At 42.2% G+C, this 17,240-nt stretch overlaps 1 protein-coding gene across 1 annotated transcript in view; it reads left to right on the top strand.

Annotated features, from left to right (window-relative positions):
• Nucleotides 1–17,240, top strand: part of LOC124797921 (venom dipeptidyl peptidase 4-like) — a 425,918-nt gene that overhangs the window by 379,984 nt on the left and 28,694 nt on the right. Inside the window, exon 13 of the mRNA XM_047261054.1 lies at nucleotides 10,544–10,738. Within this exon, the coding sequence (XP_047117010.1) occupies nucleotides 10,544–10,738 (195 nt within the window). The remainder of the gene's footprint in view (nucleotides 1–10,543; nucleotides 10,739–17,240) is intronic.

Here is a 17,240-nt window from a genome sequence, read left to right as displayed (position 1 = left end):
GCACATGGGTACAAAACAAAAAATTATACCATGAGAGTCGTACTGAGTATACTGTTATCCAACATACCATCCTTTACCTTTAGAAATTAGTTGCATTGGATGTTGTAGCAGAAGTCAAGATCATCGTCTTACTATTTTGATTATACAGATATCGTGTTGTTGTTGCCATTTATATGATATATCTGGCGTAGTGGTAATTTCTGTACTTACTATTTCCTGCATTTCCCTTCACGCCCCTTAAACTTTCATTGTGTGTGAAAAACTCTATTCTTATTAGATTAACATATGACACGTCATCATCGCAGATTGTTTAAGGAGTCGGAAGCAGCTCGTGCCAGTCATATTGTTAACGGGGTATTGGCCATTGGGAGTCTCGACTAACGTAGTACAGATATTAAAGATTCATAAACCATTTGCAATATATACACAAGAAAGAACCACTTCGCCACTTTAACCAGCTATTAACTGGCCCATTCTTATATATTTGTGAAATTATTATATTTTTTTCTGCAAGGCAGGAATTATTTGAGAAAAATTACTTTGCTTATATATACAGCAAAAGGGGAAAAAAAACTTTAAGCTTCCCACCGAGCAGCTCAAACTGTATGACCAAATACCTTAACGTAGGGAAGTAAAGATTCATAAGTTGATAGCAAACAATTAGAAATGTATTCCGAAAAGAAAAAAAATTCTGGTGTGAAAGGCTTTTTGAAATTAATTACTGTTGCTGCAGCAGGGTCATGGAGTTGAGTGATGGGTTCAATTGGAAATGTGTTTTTGAGTGTGTACTTCTCCCTTTTCCTTGTCTTTATATTATAATTCTGTTTTGTCTTTGGAGAACATTATCGGCAGAAGTTACCATAAACCAGCTAGTGACAGTGTTGTGACCTTTTGCAGTGCTCGTTTTCCAAGCTAATGGTCGCATCTGAGACTCTTCCGAAAGTAGATGGCATTATTAGTGGTAGTGGAACAGTGAAGATTTTAACCCTGTCTCGCGGTTCAAAATGAAGTCTAGTGACATTTATTGAGACTGATTTCATATTGTAGTCGTGCTGAGGACTAATCTGGGTTCACCAGCAATTGTTCCCGAGCAAACTTGTGGAGCAATGCTTGGCGTGATTTTTCCGGCGGTCCCCACACCGCAAAGCCTGCGTACATTCTGGCAGCAACAGCAGCGCGACGCCATGCAAGTTTTGAGGATGAGACAGGAGGACCGTTTCACAAACTGACAAAAATTTCCTTCGTGGAATAAGTACTTCCATTCGTTTGATCTTTCCACCTCACTTCTGTTTATTTTATTATTTCATCATTTTATTAGCCCATCATGGAAGACATACTTTCATCTGTATATAATTTATAAATATTTCGTACAAATAGGCTGAACTATAATGATTTTGAGAACGGTGCCATTGTCACCTACGAGTGAATGGCAGAGCTTCTAGGAATCATCCATACATATTATAACTTAGTCCTCCGCCGCATTTTTATGTCTGTATGTGAATAATGATTTCAGGAACTACTGTAGAGCTCGAGGCCAGTGCGAGCTACTGCTACCAGGAGGCCAGAACGAGGTACTGCCGACTTCATAAACAATCTGCGATGCAGGACGTATCAGATATTAAGCTGATAAGAATAGCTACACGCTAATTTTTGTCGGTCCGTATGAATTGCAGTTGACAACGACGGAATTACAAATGTGAAGCTGCTTAATTTGTTTGCTAGGTGATCAGTGTGTGTGTGTGTGTGTGTGTGTGTGAGCTGAAATTTTTGTGTAAATTCAGTTATAATACAACATCTTATTCTGGCCTCATTTTGATTGTAAGGTTCTCAATTACATTACTGATCATCCACTCAGAGGTTTTGTCTTCATTCTCTTTTTCAACTACCACAGAAGTATCTGGTTAAAAAAACTAATAGGGAACCTAGTTTTGTCTGTAAATGATCCATATTGGGTAAAAATAGAATTGAGCCTAGTATGGATCCGTGTGGAACGCCTTGAGATGTGGTTTTCCAGAACAATTATTTGCCCCTTTAAAGTGTTCCTGCAGAGTACTCTTTGTTTTCTGTCCCATTAATAGGATTTAATCCATTGTACAACATTGCCACTATTTCGAAACTGATCAAGTCTGTAAACAGCAAGGTATAGTTTACAGTATCGAAAAGAAGGGACAACTGCAACCCTCGTGCTCTTTCCTGAATGCTGTGCTTATGTTCTCAACAAAGTTGTTTATTTTATCTCATTTCCATTTTTCTGAAAAACAAACTGTTTGTTTGGACTAATGCCATGATTTCCAAGACAATTTTCGATTTGAGAATCAAAAAATTTCTCAAATGTGTTGATATTTCGAACTTCAATTAAGGGTTTATACGTTTAGGGCCTGTTGCATATAGCTGCATCCTCCAGCATCCTGCGGTTTGTAATGGAACGAACACATGTCTAAGAAGATAAAAAGGTCTTAATGCCAGGCGCCGTGGGTATCTAAAGCATGGTGTGAATGTACGTTGAGAATTGGAAGGTATACCCCCTTCACGTAAATAGTGGCCCAACGTTTAGGATAGACTCGCTCTTCGTAGGAGACCAGATGTACTGCCGCCCACATGACGAATATCGACAGGCTGGTGGCAACAGAAACCGCTACTCGACCGTGATGAGTGATTCAGCGGCCCAGCAGGTCGTGCACACTTAAATAACAGCAGTTTCCGCCACGAATCCCAGCGCTGCATGTAACTTGTCTATGTCTTGTTTGTTAAGAAAGTATTACCTCAGTTCAAAGCAAACAGGTAAAGATACACTGAACCGCCACAGAAACAGGTATAGGCAAGCGTTTCCAAATACAGAGATATGCAAACAGGCAGAATACGGCGCTGCAGTCGGCAACGCCTCTATAAGACAAGTGTCTGGCGCAAGTGATAGATCGTTTACTGCTGCTACAATGACACGTTATCAAGATTTAAGTGAGTTTGAACGTGGTGTTATAGTCGGCGCACGAGCGATGTGACACAACATCTCCTAGGTACCGATGAAGTGGGGATTTTCCTGTTCGACCATTTCACGAGTGTACCGTGAATATCAGGAATCCGTTAAAACATAAAATGTCCAACATTGCTGCGGCCGGAAAAAGATCCTGCAAGAACGGGACCAACGACGACTACAGATAATCGTTCAACGCGACAGAAGTGCAACCCTTCCGCAAATTGCTGCAGATTTCAATGCCGGGTCATCAACAAGTGTCAGTTGGCCGGTGTGGCAAAGCGGTTCTTGGCGCTTGAGTCTGGAACCTCGAGACCGCTAAGGTCGCAGGTTCGAATCCTGCCTCGGGCATGGATGTGTGTGTTGTCCTTAGGTTAGTTAGGTTTAAGTAGTGCTAAGTTCTAGGGGACTGATGGCCTCAGATGTTAAGTCCCATAGTACTCAGAGCCATTTGAACCATTTTTGAACAAGTGTCAGCGTGCGAACCATTCACAGAAACATCAATATGGGCTTTCGGAGGCGAAGACCCATCCGTGTACCCTTGATAACTGCACGACACAAAGCTTTACGCCTCACCGGGGCCCGTGAACACCGACACTGGACTGTTGATGACTGGAAACATGTTGCCTGGTCGGACGAGTCTCGTTTAAAATTGTATCGAGCTGATGGACGTGTATGGGTATGGAGACAACCTCATGATACCATAGGCCTTGCATGTCAGCAGGAGACTGTTCAAGCTGGTGGAGGCTCTGTATGGTGTGGGGTGTGCGCAGCTGGAGTGATATGAGACCTATGATACGTCTAGATACGACTCTGACACGTGACACGTACCTAAGTATTCTGTCTGATTATCTGCATCCATGAATGGTCCATTGTGCATTCCGACGGATTTAGGCAATTCCAGTAGGACAATGCGACACCCCACACGGCCGTGGGCGCTAATGACCATAGAAGTTTTGCGCCCTAAAACCACAAAAAAAAACCACACGTCCAGAATTGCTACAAAGTGGCTCCAGGAATACTCTTCTGAGCTTAGAGTCCCCGGCTGGCCACCAAACTCCCCAGACATGAACATTATTGAGCATATCTGGGATATCTTGCAACGTGCTGTTCAGAAGAGATCTCATCTGGGAAAACAATGTCTTTTTTTTTTTACAATCCATGCAGTGAATTATAAATAGAATTGACAGCAACAATTAATGTTGGAAGGAAGTACTGGCCTCTAACTGGCTATCAAAAACATTCATTGTGTGAGCTCACTGGGTGTGGAGACTGCTCACAGGAGAGATTCGTTGACGAAGACTCTCGGCTTGTTAATGCAAAATAGGTTTCACTCTGATATATCAGAGCTCTGGTCAGATGTGCTGATTCGTTTACCTTACTACAGCTGCGTTGGTTTTCCCAGTTAATATGTAAAGTAGATTAGGATAGGAACTGTGCCTCAGCGAAGTCATTTCACGAAATGTGTTTTAGGTTGACGTATTGGCTGTGGCGCCACCAGGGATGGAAAGGTGAACGTTTAACAATTCCAGCCACTCGTGCTGGAGAATCAGAGAAACTGCTAAGCAAAGGTCGGACATAGAAGCCGAAACAGAAATCCAAAAGTGATACCCAACAAGTGGCAGCGAAGGCCTTAACAATTTAGTATTTTATGTTGAAAGAGATAGCTTAAATAAAAACTTATTGACTTTGCATTGTGTATTCCGGGTTGGGAAGGCAGCGGCGTCGTTGACATTTCGTTGGTCCCTGCTGATGGTGTTATATTAGGTTGGTGCATACGTTCGTAGCGTTTTTGTCTTGCGTGGTCATATTCCATTTATTTACCGATTATCATTTTTGATTTGTAGTTTACTGTTGTTATTTGATTTTTACATATTATCATTTTGCCATTTGGAGATAGTGAGTGGAGCTCCGGACTCTAGAAAATGGAGTTCTAACTGGAGAAACCGAAGATTTCCGGCGCATTCTTCTGTTTGAATTCAGTACAGGTGGTAACAGCAGTGGCGGCAGCTAAAAGATTTGCGTCGTGTATTGAGACAATGCCATTCATTGGTCAGAGTATGGCAAGAACATGATTTTCTCGTTTAAGGAAGGACTATTTTGGCATTAGTGCCTCTCCATGTTCAGGAAAACCTTCAGGGTTTGGTGAAGATCGTCATCAGTTAGCTCGTGAGCAACACCGACCATTCCTATCCTGTATTGTTACTGGTGACGAGAAACGGTGTCTTTATGCTAACGCCGGCCGGCGTGGCCGTGCGGTTCTAGGCGCTTCAGTCTGGAACCGCGTGACCGCTACGGTCGCAGGTTCGAATCCTGCCTCGGGCATGGATGTGTGTGATGCCCTTAGGTTAGTTAGGTTTAAGTAGTTCTAAGTTCTAGGGGACTTATGACCACAGATGTTGAGTCCCATAGTGCTCAGAGCCATTTGAACCATTTTTTTATGCTAACGTAAGAAAAAGAGAAGGACAGTTGAGCCCAAAGAAAGCAGCAACTCCCTGTACAAAGACCTCGTCCATCCGAAAAAGTTGTTATGCTTCTGGTGAATAGCGATGGTGTGGTGTGCTGTGAATTGCTTTATCAAGGTGTAACAATCACTATTGCTTTATCAAGGTGTAACAATCACTGTTGACATTTATTGTTAACAGCTGGGACGTATTGCAAATACAGTCCAAGAAGAATGACTAAGAAGATGGCGTGAAGTGAATCTACTCCACGAAAACGGCTGCCCGCATTCTGGTACACTGACAGAGAACGCTGCACGGGAGCTGGGTTGGGATGCCATTCCGCGCCCACCGTATTAACCTGATTGAAGCGCCCTGCTAAACTCGCAGGACAGGACAGATAGTATAACTGTGGAAAGGGGCCAAAATAAGCGTCTGTCAGTTAACACTCGAGTCGGCCGGTGTGGTCGAGCGGTTCTAGGCGCTACAGTTTGGAACCGCGCGACCGCTACGGTCACAGGTTCGAATCCTGCCTCTGGCATGGATGTGTGTGATGTCCTTAGGTTAGTTAGATTTAAGTAGTTCTAAGTTCTAGGGGACTGATGATCTCAGATGTTAAGTTCCATAGTGCTCAGAGCCAGCCAGCCCAGATGTTCGAGGGTCGGCCTGTAATTCAAACACTAACGCTCGCTTAGGTGAGACAGGCAGTCGGGCCAACCATTCACCATCTGACGACAACCCAACCGACCGACAGTCAGCGGACCCACCGACAAGATAACTTCCACTTCACCCGACCAGGGCGCAACAGGGAGTTCAACGGAACAACGTAGAAGATATTGGCGCCCACAACCAATCATACACGGAGCTGTCAAACTACACACCGTGCTGGACAGCAACAACACGATGAGGAAACTACACTGCCTGAAATTTACGTCAACGACCAGGGCAGGTAACCGGAACGTTAACGGCCACAAGGCAGAACATTCAGCTGGTGCACTTCAATTCAAATAACCAAATACAGTGAAACTCCACTGGAGGGTGGCTAGAATTTTCCAACTTGAAAACCACGTTGTTGCTCTCGGGAATACCCCAACAGCCGACAACGAACTCCAAACGACACAATGTGAACAGTCTTGACTTGCTGGTAGGTTAAATCAAAAGTCAACTTTCGTGTCCAGGGTCGGTGAGCCACGGACCTCGTACACTACTGGCCATTAAAACTGCTACACCACGAAGATGACGTGCTACAAACGCGAATTTTGACAGGAAGAAGATGCTGTGATATGCAAATGATTAGCTTTTCAGAGCATTCACACAAGCTTGGCGCCGGTGGCGACACCTACAACCAACCGATTTCTCATACACAAACAGCAGTTGACCGGCGGTGCCTGGTGAAACGTTGTTGTGATGTCTCGTGTAAGGAGGAGAAATGGGTACCATCACATTTCCGACTTTGATAAAGGTCGGATTGTAGCCTATCGCGATTGCGGTTTATCGTATCGCGATATTGCTGCTCGCGTTGGCCGAGATCCAATGACTGTTAGCAGAATGTGGAATCGGTGGATTCAGGAGGGTAATACGGATTGCCGTGCTGGATCCTAACGGCCTCATATCATTAGCAGTCGAGATGACAGGCATCTTATCCGCATGGCTGTAACGGATCGTGCAGTCACGTCTCGATCCCTGAGTCGACAGATGGGGACGTTTTCAAGACAACAATCATCTGCACGAATAGTTCGACAACGTTTATAGCAGCATGGACTATCAGCTCAGAGACGATGGCTGTGGTTACCTGCAATGGTGTACTCAACGACAAACCTGGGTGCACGAATGGCAAAACGTCATTTTTTCGGATGAATCCAGGTTCTGTTTACAGCATCATGATAGTCACATCCGTGCTTGGCGTCATCGCGGTGAACGCACATTGAGAGCGTGTATGCGTCATCGCCATACTGGCGTATCATTCGGCGTGATGGTATGGGGTGCCATTGTTACACGTCTCGGTCATCTCTTGTTCACATTGACGGCACTTTGAACAGTGGACGTTATATTTCAGGTATGTTACGACCCGTGGCTCTACCCTTCATCCAAGCCCTGCGAAACCCTACATTTCAGCAGGATAATGCACGTCCTCATGTTGCAGGTCCTCTACGGGCCTTTCTGGATACAGAAAATGTTCGACTGCTGTCCTGGCCAGCACATTCTCCAGATCTCTCACCAACCGAAAACGTCTGGTCAATGGCGGGCGAGCAACTGGCTCGTCACAATGCGCCAGTCACTACTCTTGATGGACTGTGGTATCGTGTTGAAGCTGCATGGGCAGCTGTACCTGTACACGCCATCCAAGTTCTGTTTGACTCAGTGCCCAGGCGTATCAAGGCCGTTATTACGGCCAGAGGTTGTTGTTCTGGGTACTGATTTCTCAGGATCAATACACCCAAACTGCATGAAAATGTAATCACATGTCAGTTCTAGTATAATATATTTGTGCAATGAATAACCGTTTATCACCTACATTTCTTCTTGGTGTGGCAATTTTAATGGCCAGTAGTGTAGCGATAGGAACAGCGCCACACTCTCCGATGACGCATAGAAACCACCAGCGGAACCCGGCAAAAATACGCCCCGCCGAGAATTCCTGATTTAAAATAACTTGTCAGTCAAAATCACACAAACTACGAACACTTGCACGAAGAACTAGACAATGCTAACGGCAGTTACTGTACAATAACAGGGACGAATCACGAGTGGGCACACACAGCCAACCCATAAGCGGTCGCCAGCCGAATTATTGTCGTCCGGCAATACGACCGACCGCCGACCAATAAAAGTAGTCCCCACTCCAATCTTGTGTGTCGGCAACCGTCGGGCGAGACATGGCGATCCGGACTTCACTGCTGCCGCGCCGCGACTGAACTTGTGCCGTGTGCCAACACAAGCACTGCCAGGCCCGGAATAACTGCTGACACACCACCACGAAGTAATAGCAGTCCAGCAAAGATAATACAGCAGGGCCTATCTCGATAAGCGCTGCTGCTGCTCACGGGCAGGCAAGGTAGCAAATCACTGACGCCAGTCATTAGAAATTAACATAACAAGGCAGCAGTATGGTGAAATGTTCTTGTTGTGGTCTTCACTCCTGAGACTGGTTTCATGCAGCTCTCCATGCTACTCTATCCTGTGCAAGCTTCTTCATCTCCCAGTACCTACTGCAGCCTACATCCTTCTCAATCTGCTTAGTGTATTCATCTCTTGGTCTCCCTCTACGATTTTTACCCTCCGCGCTGCCCTCCAGTACTAAATTGATGATCCCTTGATGCCTCAGAACATGTCCTACCAACCGATCCCTTCTTCTAGTCAAGTTGTGCCACAAACTTCTCTTCTCCCCAATTCTACTCAATACCTCCTCATTAGTTATGTGATCTACCCATCTAATCTTCAGCATTCTTCTGTAGCACCACATTTCGAAAGCTTCTATTCTCTTCTTGTCTAAACTATTTATCGTCCATGTTCCACTTCTATACATGTCTACACTCCATACAAATACTTTCAGTAACGACTTCCTGACGCTTAAATCAATACTCGATGTTAACAAATTTCTCTTCTTCAGAAACGCTTTCCTTGGCATTGCCAGTCTACATTTTATATCCTCTCTACTTCGACCATCATCAGTTATTTTGCTCCCCAAATAGCAAAACTCCTTTACTACTTTAAGTGTCTCATTTCCTAATCTAATTCAGCATCACCCGACTTAATTCGACTGCATTCCATTATCCTCGTTTTGCTTTTGTTGATGTTCATCTTATATCCTCCTTTCAAGACACTGTCCATTCCATTCAACTGCTCTTCCAAGTCCTTTGCTGTCTCTGACAGAATTACAATGTCATCTGCGAACCTCAAAGTTTTTATTTCGTCTCCATGGATTTTAATACCTACTCCGAACTTTTCTTTTGTTTCCTTTACTGCTTGTTGAATATACAGATTGAATAGCATCGGGGAGATGCTACAACCCTGTCTCACCCCTTACTAACCACTGCTTCCCTTTCATGTCCCTCGACTCTTATAACTGCCATCTGGTTTCTGTACAAATTATAAATAGCCTTTCGCTCCCTATATTTTACCCCTGCCACCTTTAGAATTTGAAAGAGAGTATTCCAGTCAACATTGTCAAAAGCTTTCTCTAAGTCTACAAATGCTAGAAACGTGGGTTTGCCTTTCCTTAATCTTTCGTCTAAGATAAGTCGTAGGGTCAGTATTGCCTCACGTGTTCCACCATTTCTACGGAATCCAAACTGATCTTCCCTGAGGTCGGTTTCTACCAGTTTTTCCATTCGTCTGCAAAGAATTCGCGCTAGTATTTTGCAACTGTGACTTATTAAACTGATAGTTCGGTAATTTTCACATCTGTCAACACCTGCTTTCTTTGGGATTGGAGTTATTATATTATTCTTGCTCACCAGATGGTAGAGTTTCGTCAGGACTGGCTCTCCCAAGGCTGTAAGTAGTTATATGGAAGGTTGTCTACTCCCGGGGCTTTGTTTCGACTTAGGTGAAAACAAGGTGTTAAATTAGAGATGGTACGAACACGAGCCACACACGGATCACTGATCTTGCGCCCTCAGATTTTCACATTTTCCGCTATCCAAGGAAGTTCCTTTTCGAATGAAAGTGTGCTCCCAACATGGTACGACGAGTTCTTCGCCTCAAAACAACGTGATTTCTACAGCTGTGGAATCGAAAAGTTTCCTCAGCGTTGGCTCAGTGTTCTAAATGGTGAAGGAGACTGTATTATTGATCACTTAAATGTCTGGCATGTATCTGTAGTGTTCATTAAACTTACGGAAAAAACGCTTCGAATTTATGCAACAGCCCAAATTATGCATACTTAACTATGTGAATCATTTTTGCGACTGATTTTTCTGTGAATTTTTATTGTATGTGGTTATTTTAGAGGGCATTTATTTATTTACATATCAACGTTTGGCAGTACTGTCTCTTAAAAGGAAATATTTGAGTTGTGAGTGACTTTTATGTATGTGATTCTGCAAGCTCAGTCACAATACGACACGCCATACTTTAATTTCGCGACTCGCTTTTACGTAATGTGAGACACAGAGGTGTTCTGTGGCAGGTACGCGGGCCCGGGTTCCCAGCAGGTGGACGACTCGTACGCGGTGGACCTGAACAGCTACTTCACGACTTCGCGGCGCTACGTGTACATTGTGATCGACGGCCGCGGGTCCGGCGGCAGGGACAACAGGACGCTCTTCTCCGTGTACCGCCGGCTGGGCAGCGTCGAAGTCGAGGACCAGATCAACGTCACCAAGTAAGGCCAGCTGCCGCCGCCAGAACTACACGCTTTCCCAGGGCTCTTGTATGTGTTGTCCCATTTACTTCCAAGCCGACGTCAAAACATTGCAAACGAGTGAATTACGCATCTATGCACTAAAATAGTAATGCACAAAAACTGATTTGGTGCGTTAGTTGCAAGGTATGGAAATACACATTTGGCGGAACCAATTTTTATCGCTACTTTAGCTATTTATCAAGCGTTGCTGAGTGGAATTTTTTTATCCCAGTCTTATATCAGATAAGAAAGGGAACGAAATCTGTCTATAACATAAAAGCAAGCTTAAGTGGGGCAGGACAACAAACGGGCTGACTTGGAGCAGGAAAGGCATCACAGGACATTTTAATTTCCACTGCCTATACTTTTGCAAATAAATTCATAAAACTTTGTCAGCGTGACCAGGAAGGATTCAGGATTGACACTCAAAGCAGTGGAAGTTCAAAAACATAACAAAATGATTTTTTTTTTTACATGTCAAATTTCACCACCTTTTCACTTACTATTGGCTGCTTTTGTTGCTATAGGTACACTTTTCTTCGTAAGTAAGAGAGATTCTTCGATGGAATTAGTACAGCATACAAACCATACTTACAGGTGCATGGAAGTCTCGAATTTATTTAATGTATGAAAAAATGAATGAGCTGCTACGTTTTAAACTTCATGTTTAGAAATAACTCAAATTTTATAGTTAATTACCTCAATTTTTACCATAATTTTTAATAGGTTTGGAAAACTCTAGAGTAGTGCGTTAAGGAGTTTGTGTTTAATAATCAGTGCAAAATTCCTCGAAAAATCTCTTTTACTTAAGAAGAAAATCGTACCTATAGCAACAAATGCAGCCAATAGTAAGTGAAAAAATTATGAAATTTCACATGACAAAAAAAACATTTTGTTATGTTTTTGAACTTCCACTGCTATGAGTGTGAATCCTGAATCCTTCCTGGTCATGCTGACAAAGTTTTATGAATTTATTTGCCAAAGTGTAGACAGTGGAAATTAAAATTTCCTGTGGTGCATCTCCTGCTCCAAGTTGGCCCGTTTGACGTCCTACCCCTCTTAAAGTATTTTCCTTGTTTTGGAAGCGTTAATCCTGTGACTTCGTCATTAACACTCATCACTTTCGATTAATTCTATGTCGCTCCCTAACTTTCTCACCCGGGGAGTGAAATGTGTTCCAATGTGTTTGTGGGTAATATACCTTGTCTTTCGTCTTATCATGATACATTTGCCTATGATAAGTGTCCAAGGAATAGAAAAGCAACTGGAATCACTCAACAGAGGAAGTCCACTGAACCTGACGGGCTACCAATTCGATTCTATACAGAGTACGCGAAAGAACTTGCCCCCCTTCTAACAGCCGTGTACCGCAAGTCTCTAGAGGAACGGAAGGTTCCAAATGATTGGAAAAGAGCACAGGTAGTCCCAGTCTTCAAGAAAGGTCGTCAAGCAGATGCGCAAAACTATAGACCTATATCTCTGATGTCAATCTGTTGTAGAATTTTAGAACATGTTTTTTGCTCGAGTATCATGTCGTTTTTGGAAACCCAGAATCTACTCTGTAAGAATCAACATGGATTCCAGAAACTGCGATCGTGTGAGGCCCAGCTCGCTTTATTTGTTCTTGAGACCCAGAAAATATTAGATACAGGCTCCCAGGTAGATGCTCTTTTTCTTGACTTCCGGAAGGCGTTCGATACAGTTCCGCACTGTCGCCTGATAAACAAACTAAGAGCCTACGGAATATCAGACCAGCTGTGTGGCTGAATTGAAGAGTTTTTAGCAAACAAAACACAGCATGTTTTTCTCAATGGAGAGAGGTCTACAGACGTTAAAGTAACCTCTGGCGTGCCACAGGGGAGTGTTATGGGACCATTGCTTTTCACAATATGTATAAATGACCTAGTAGATAGTGTCGGAAGTTCCATGCGGCTTTTCGTGGATGATGCTGTAGTATACAGAGAAGTTGCAGCATTAGAAAATTGTAGCGAAATGCAGGAAGATCTGCAGCGGATAGGCACTTGGTGCAGGGAGTGGCAACTGACCCTTAACATAGACAAATGTAATGTATTGCGAATACATAGAAAGAAGGATCCTTTATTGTATGATTATATGATAGCGGAACAAACACTGGTAGCAGTTACTTCTGTAAAATATCTGGGAGTATGTGTACGGAACGATTTGAAGTGGAATTATCATATAAAATTAATTGTTGGTAAGGTGCCAGGTTGAGATTCATTGGGAGAGTCCTTAGAAAATGTAGTCCATCAACAAAGGAGGTGGCTTACAAAACACTCGTTCGACCTATACTTGAGTATTGCTCATCAGTGTGGGATCCGTACCAGATCGGGTTGACGGAGGAGATAGAGAAGATCCAAAGAAGAGCGGCGCGTTTCGTCACAGGGTTATTTGGTAAGCGTGATAGCGTTACGGAGGTGTTTAACAAACTCAAGTGGCAGACTCTGCAAGAGAGGCGCTCTGCATCGCGGTGTAGCTTGCTCGCCAGGTTTCGAGAGGGTGCGTTTCTGGATGAGGTATCGAATATATTGCTTCCTCCTACTTATACCTCCCGAGGAGATCACGAATCTAAAATTAGAGAGATTAGAGCGCGCACGGAGGCTTTCAGACAGTCGTTCTTCCCGCGAACCATACGCGACTGGAACAGGAAAGGGAGGTAATGACAGTGGCACGTAAAGTGCCCTCCGCTACACACCGTTGGATGGCTTGCGGAGTATAAATGTAGATGTTGATGTAGATGATTGGGAGACTATGTTCCCCTAGTGAATCTCGAATGACTTCACTTTTAATTCCTGCAACGCAGCTTTGCTAATGCCAGTCGAATTATTATGTGATTCACTGTGTAAGATAGAGAGAGTAGATATTTTTTCATCGCCACCTCCTGGACCTAAAACCTCTTCCATATATGTTTTTATACATATTGTTTTCTATTATTTGTTGTTTTTATGATGTGTGCGCACTGTGTCAAAAAAAAATGGTTCAAATGGCTCTGAGCACTATGGGACTTAACTTCTGAGGTCATCAGTCCCCTAGAACTTAGAACTACTTAAACCTAACCAACCTAAGGACATCACATAAATCCATGCCCGAGGCAGGATTCGAACCTGCGGCCGCCGCGCACTGTGTCAATGGGCTTTATTCTGTTCCTATTTTGTATAATTATTCATATAATCTGCGCTACACCTTGCTTTTAAAACATTATTTCAGATAATTTCGTTACAGTTTCCTATTCTCGTAGTGGGCATGTGGCCCCATCATAAGTGGACTTCAGTGACCTGCAGTATTTAATAAACTAACAGTTTTACTTAACAACATGCTTTACACTCTTTACTACAGTCTCAGTAATTCTCTCTGTTTACATTATTAACCTTCTAGCAAAGTAAGAAAATCAAAGTATTTCATCGTCCTGTGTGGAAAGGAAATTACTTGCATCCACTACCAGCTGAGGCAAGGGTTCCAAAAAATTGAAAGATGTCATCATTACCACCTCGACTGCCACCAAAATTCTTTATTTAATACCCAGTTTCAGTTGACAGGTCATGAGGTTCTTAAAAGCATTTAGAGCGTCATTTTAAGCGAATCGTTGACAATAAAACCATAAATTATCAATATATAAACTGTGTTAGGCAGTGCGCTCTTAAATCTTATATCAGCACTCACCATTACCGCTATGAATGGATGAAAGTTTATAATCACTTTCCATTTAATATAAATTGCCTAATATCAATTTCTTTCCTCATATTTGTACATTATACTGAACCTGATTGTGTGGTACTAAGATTAGATGTATGATGTCTTTCATGTGTACTCGGATACTGTAACTTGGAAACCCACTGCTAGCACTGATTGACTCAGCCTCAGTTGTCTTTACAAAATAATGTACAAACATTATTATCATGGAGATTCTGTTTGTTCTCCTTTCTTAATTTCATGGAGTTTCGAAAAACATCTTATTTTGATTGTGTTAAGCAGCATGTCCTATGAAATGAAGTGTTATACATATTTGTTTGTACTGTTCAAAAATTAATATTTAATGTTTATTGTTCCTTGAGGTACCTAGAAATAATCTGAGCTCTGAAATTTAGGACTAGTATGCCTGCTTCATTTTTTTTAGTTGAGCAAAAAGGATTTTTTATGTGAGTGCTACATATGGACTGCAATGATTCCTTTGAAAAGAGATGAAGCAATAGGCTTCGCTGGTTTCCATTCTGTGATACATAATTATGGAAACTATCAACTTTTTATAACTATGCAAATTGGAGTCAACCCTATATGAAAATCTATTACATTTATAATTAAATCCAGTCGAAATCGGGACATTGTTTTGAAGTCATTCTGCAACACTGGAATACTGGTTCTTGTGTTTTAATGATAAAAATAATGTACCTTCCTCTTACCAGAAATTAGCGCTTCCTAAAGCTTATTATGGTTAATATTTGTGCTTCTATCATGTTGTTTACAAGCTTTTTGATGACAGCTTGAAATGAACATTGAGCACATTTAGATATTCTCTTGTATAATTTCTTCTTTTGTTTTGGTTCAGTATTGTATGAATATATTTAAATATTTTTCTTCTTTTATTATCATATTCTGTATTCACTTATTTGTTTGTTGAATCTAATCATTTCCGTTCCTGAAGTTTTTTTTCATGACACAACCAGTATTTTTACATACTGTCTGTCTGTGAAGGAATACACTTTTCTATGAGTTGTTACTCTGTGTTTAGGGCGCTGCACAACTCATTAATTAAGCCAATTCTGTAAGAGTGCAGATCAATGCAATATGTGCTGTTGCCTCCTTGTATCCTATATCATTCAAGAAAATTCCAGAACATTAGAAAACAATCATTAACATTCGCAAATACTTGTGAATGCTCAAGAACATTGTGGAACAATATCACATTATTTCCCTCAAAAAATACATCTATGTAAAAGAGACAGAGATGTCCTCATGACAACTGTAAAGTGATAGTGACCACTTTAGACACTCATTTCCACAACCACAATAGCTAAACATCTGTTGACACTTTGCTGAAGGAACTACTATTGATATGAAAGTTGGCATGATTTAGTAATCTTTGGTGGTGTGTTTCTGGTCATGACCAAATGATGAATTTTTTCACTTGTTGTGCTGGATCGCTCAGATATGAGTGATGGGGCATCACACGCAACACAGAGTTGCAGAGTATAAGTTAGAAACTTTTATTACCTATGAAGCCTCTTTACTTTGTTTATGTTATTGTTTCGCAAAACCCATGTTGCAATTTAATTTTCAGTCCTTTTGTTAGAAACACCGAAGAATAACCTGAATGCTTAACTCAGGAATGATGGAATTATTGTGTGAATTTCTTCTGGGTTTAAGGCTTTTGTTGCTTTGTTATAATGATTTTCTGTAAACCAATGAGTGCACCACACGCTATTCTGGTATACAATTTGATAACTTTCCACACTTTGTGTAACTTCTCATGTATTCAGCTCACTGGAGAATGTCATCTGAACTCGTTGTTTTCCAGATTAGGTTACACTAGATGCTCTTATGAAAGATTTAAAACTGCATGCGTATTCATTGTAATGCTGTGACACATCTCTGTGTGACACACAGTTTCTTTGCACTCTCTTGGTTCCCAGTTATAACCATGTATGTCGAATTTCAACATCATGCGATAAACATATCTTCAGTGTTTTTATTAATATATTTTGCCATTTGCATTCTTAGACTAACACACACACACCTCTTCACATAACCTTTCATCAATTACGTGTGAGTTGTGTGGGATCGTACAACTAAATATACAGGTTGATTCAGGAGAAATGCCACATAATTTGTGAGGTGATTCTACATGTGAAAATAAAACAAGAAAGTCCTCATCTGTCTGACTTTCGATCGTTACAGAACTGGAGCAGGTTGAAGACTACATACATCCATGTATGAATGTGAAGACGAGTGTGAATATTACTTGCCGAAATACTGTGTAGGTGCTGTTGGGTACAGAATATTGGTGGGGCAAGGACTAACCCGTTCTACAAGAGGTGTGTGGATTCTCCAACAGATAGCAGCCCCGTGTCACACCGAGGCAACGGCAGCAAGTGTACCCAGTGTGCAGTCGTGATCTGGATCAGTGAGCAGTCGTTAGACCATGTGCATGTCGTGCTTAAGTGTTGATTAACTGAGCAAATCCATTGCATCTTTGCATATCAACATGCCAAATATGTTCACCCATGCAGAATATTCAGACATGTTTTTTGTGTAAAGGCACTATAATGGCAGTGCCCATGTGGCTATGACAGAATACAAGAGATGTTTCCCTGGTTGACAAGCCCCCTGTGCCAAAGTATTTCCCAAGGTTTTTCAAACATTATGCGAATCGAGAACACTACACAGTGTACACGTAAGATCAGAACGTGAGGCCATCCAGTCAGTTGAGGAAAGGGAAGACACCATTGCAATGGTGCAACAGAGTCCC

Source organism: Schistocerca piceifrons, chromosome 5 (assembly GCF_021461385.2).
Source record: "Schistocerca piceifrons isolate TAMUIC-IGC-003096 chromosome 5, iqSchPice1.1, whole genome shotgun sequence".
Classification (NCBI taxonomy): domain Eukaryota; kingdom Metazoa; phylum Arthropoda; class Insecta; order Orthoptera; family Acrididae; genus Schistocerca; species Schistocerca piceifrons.
The sequence above is the reverse complement of the archived record's forward strand: the minus strand, read 5'-3'. Positions and strand labels throughout refer to the sequence as shown.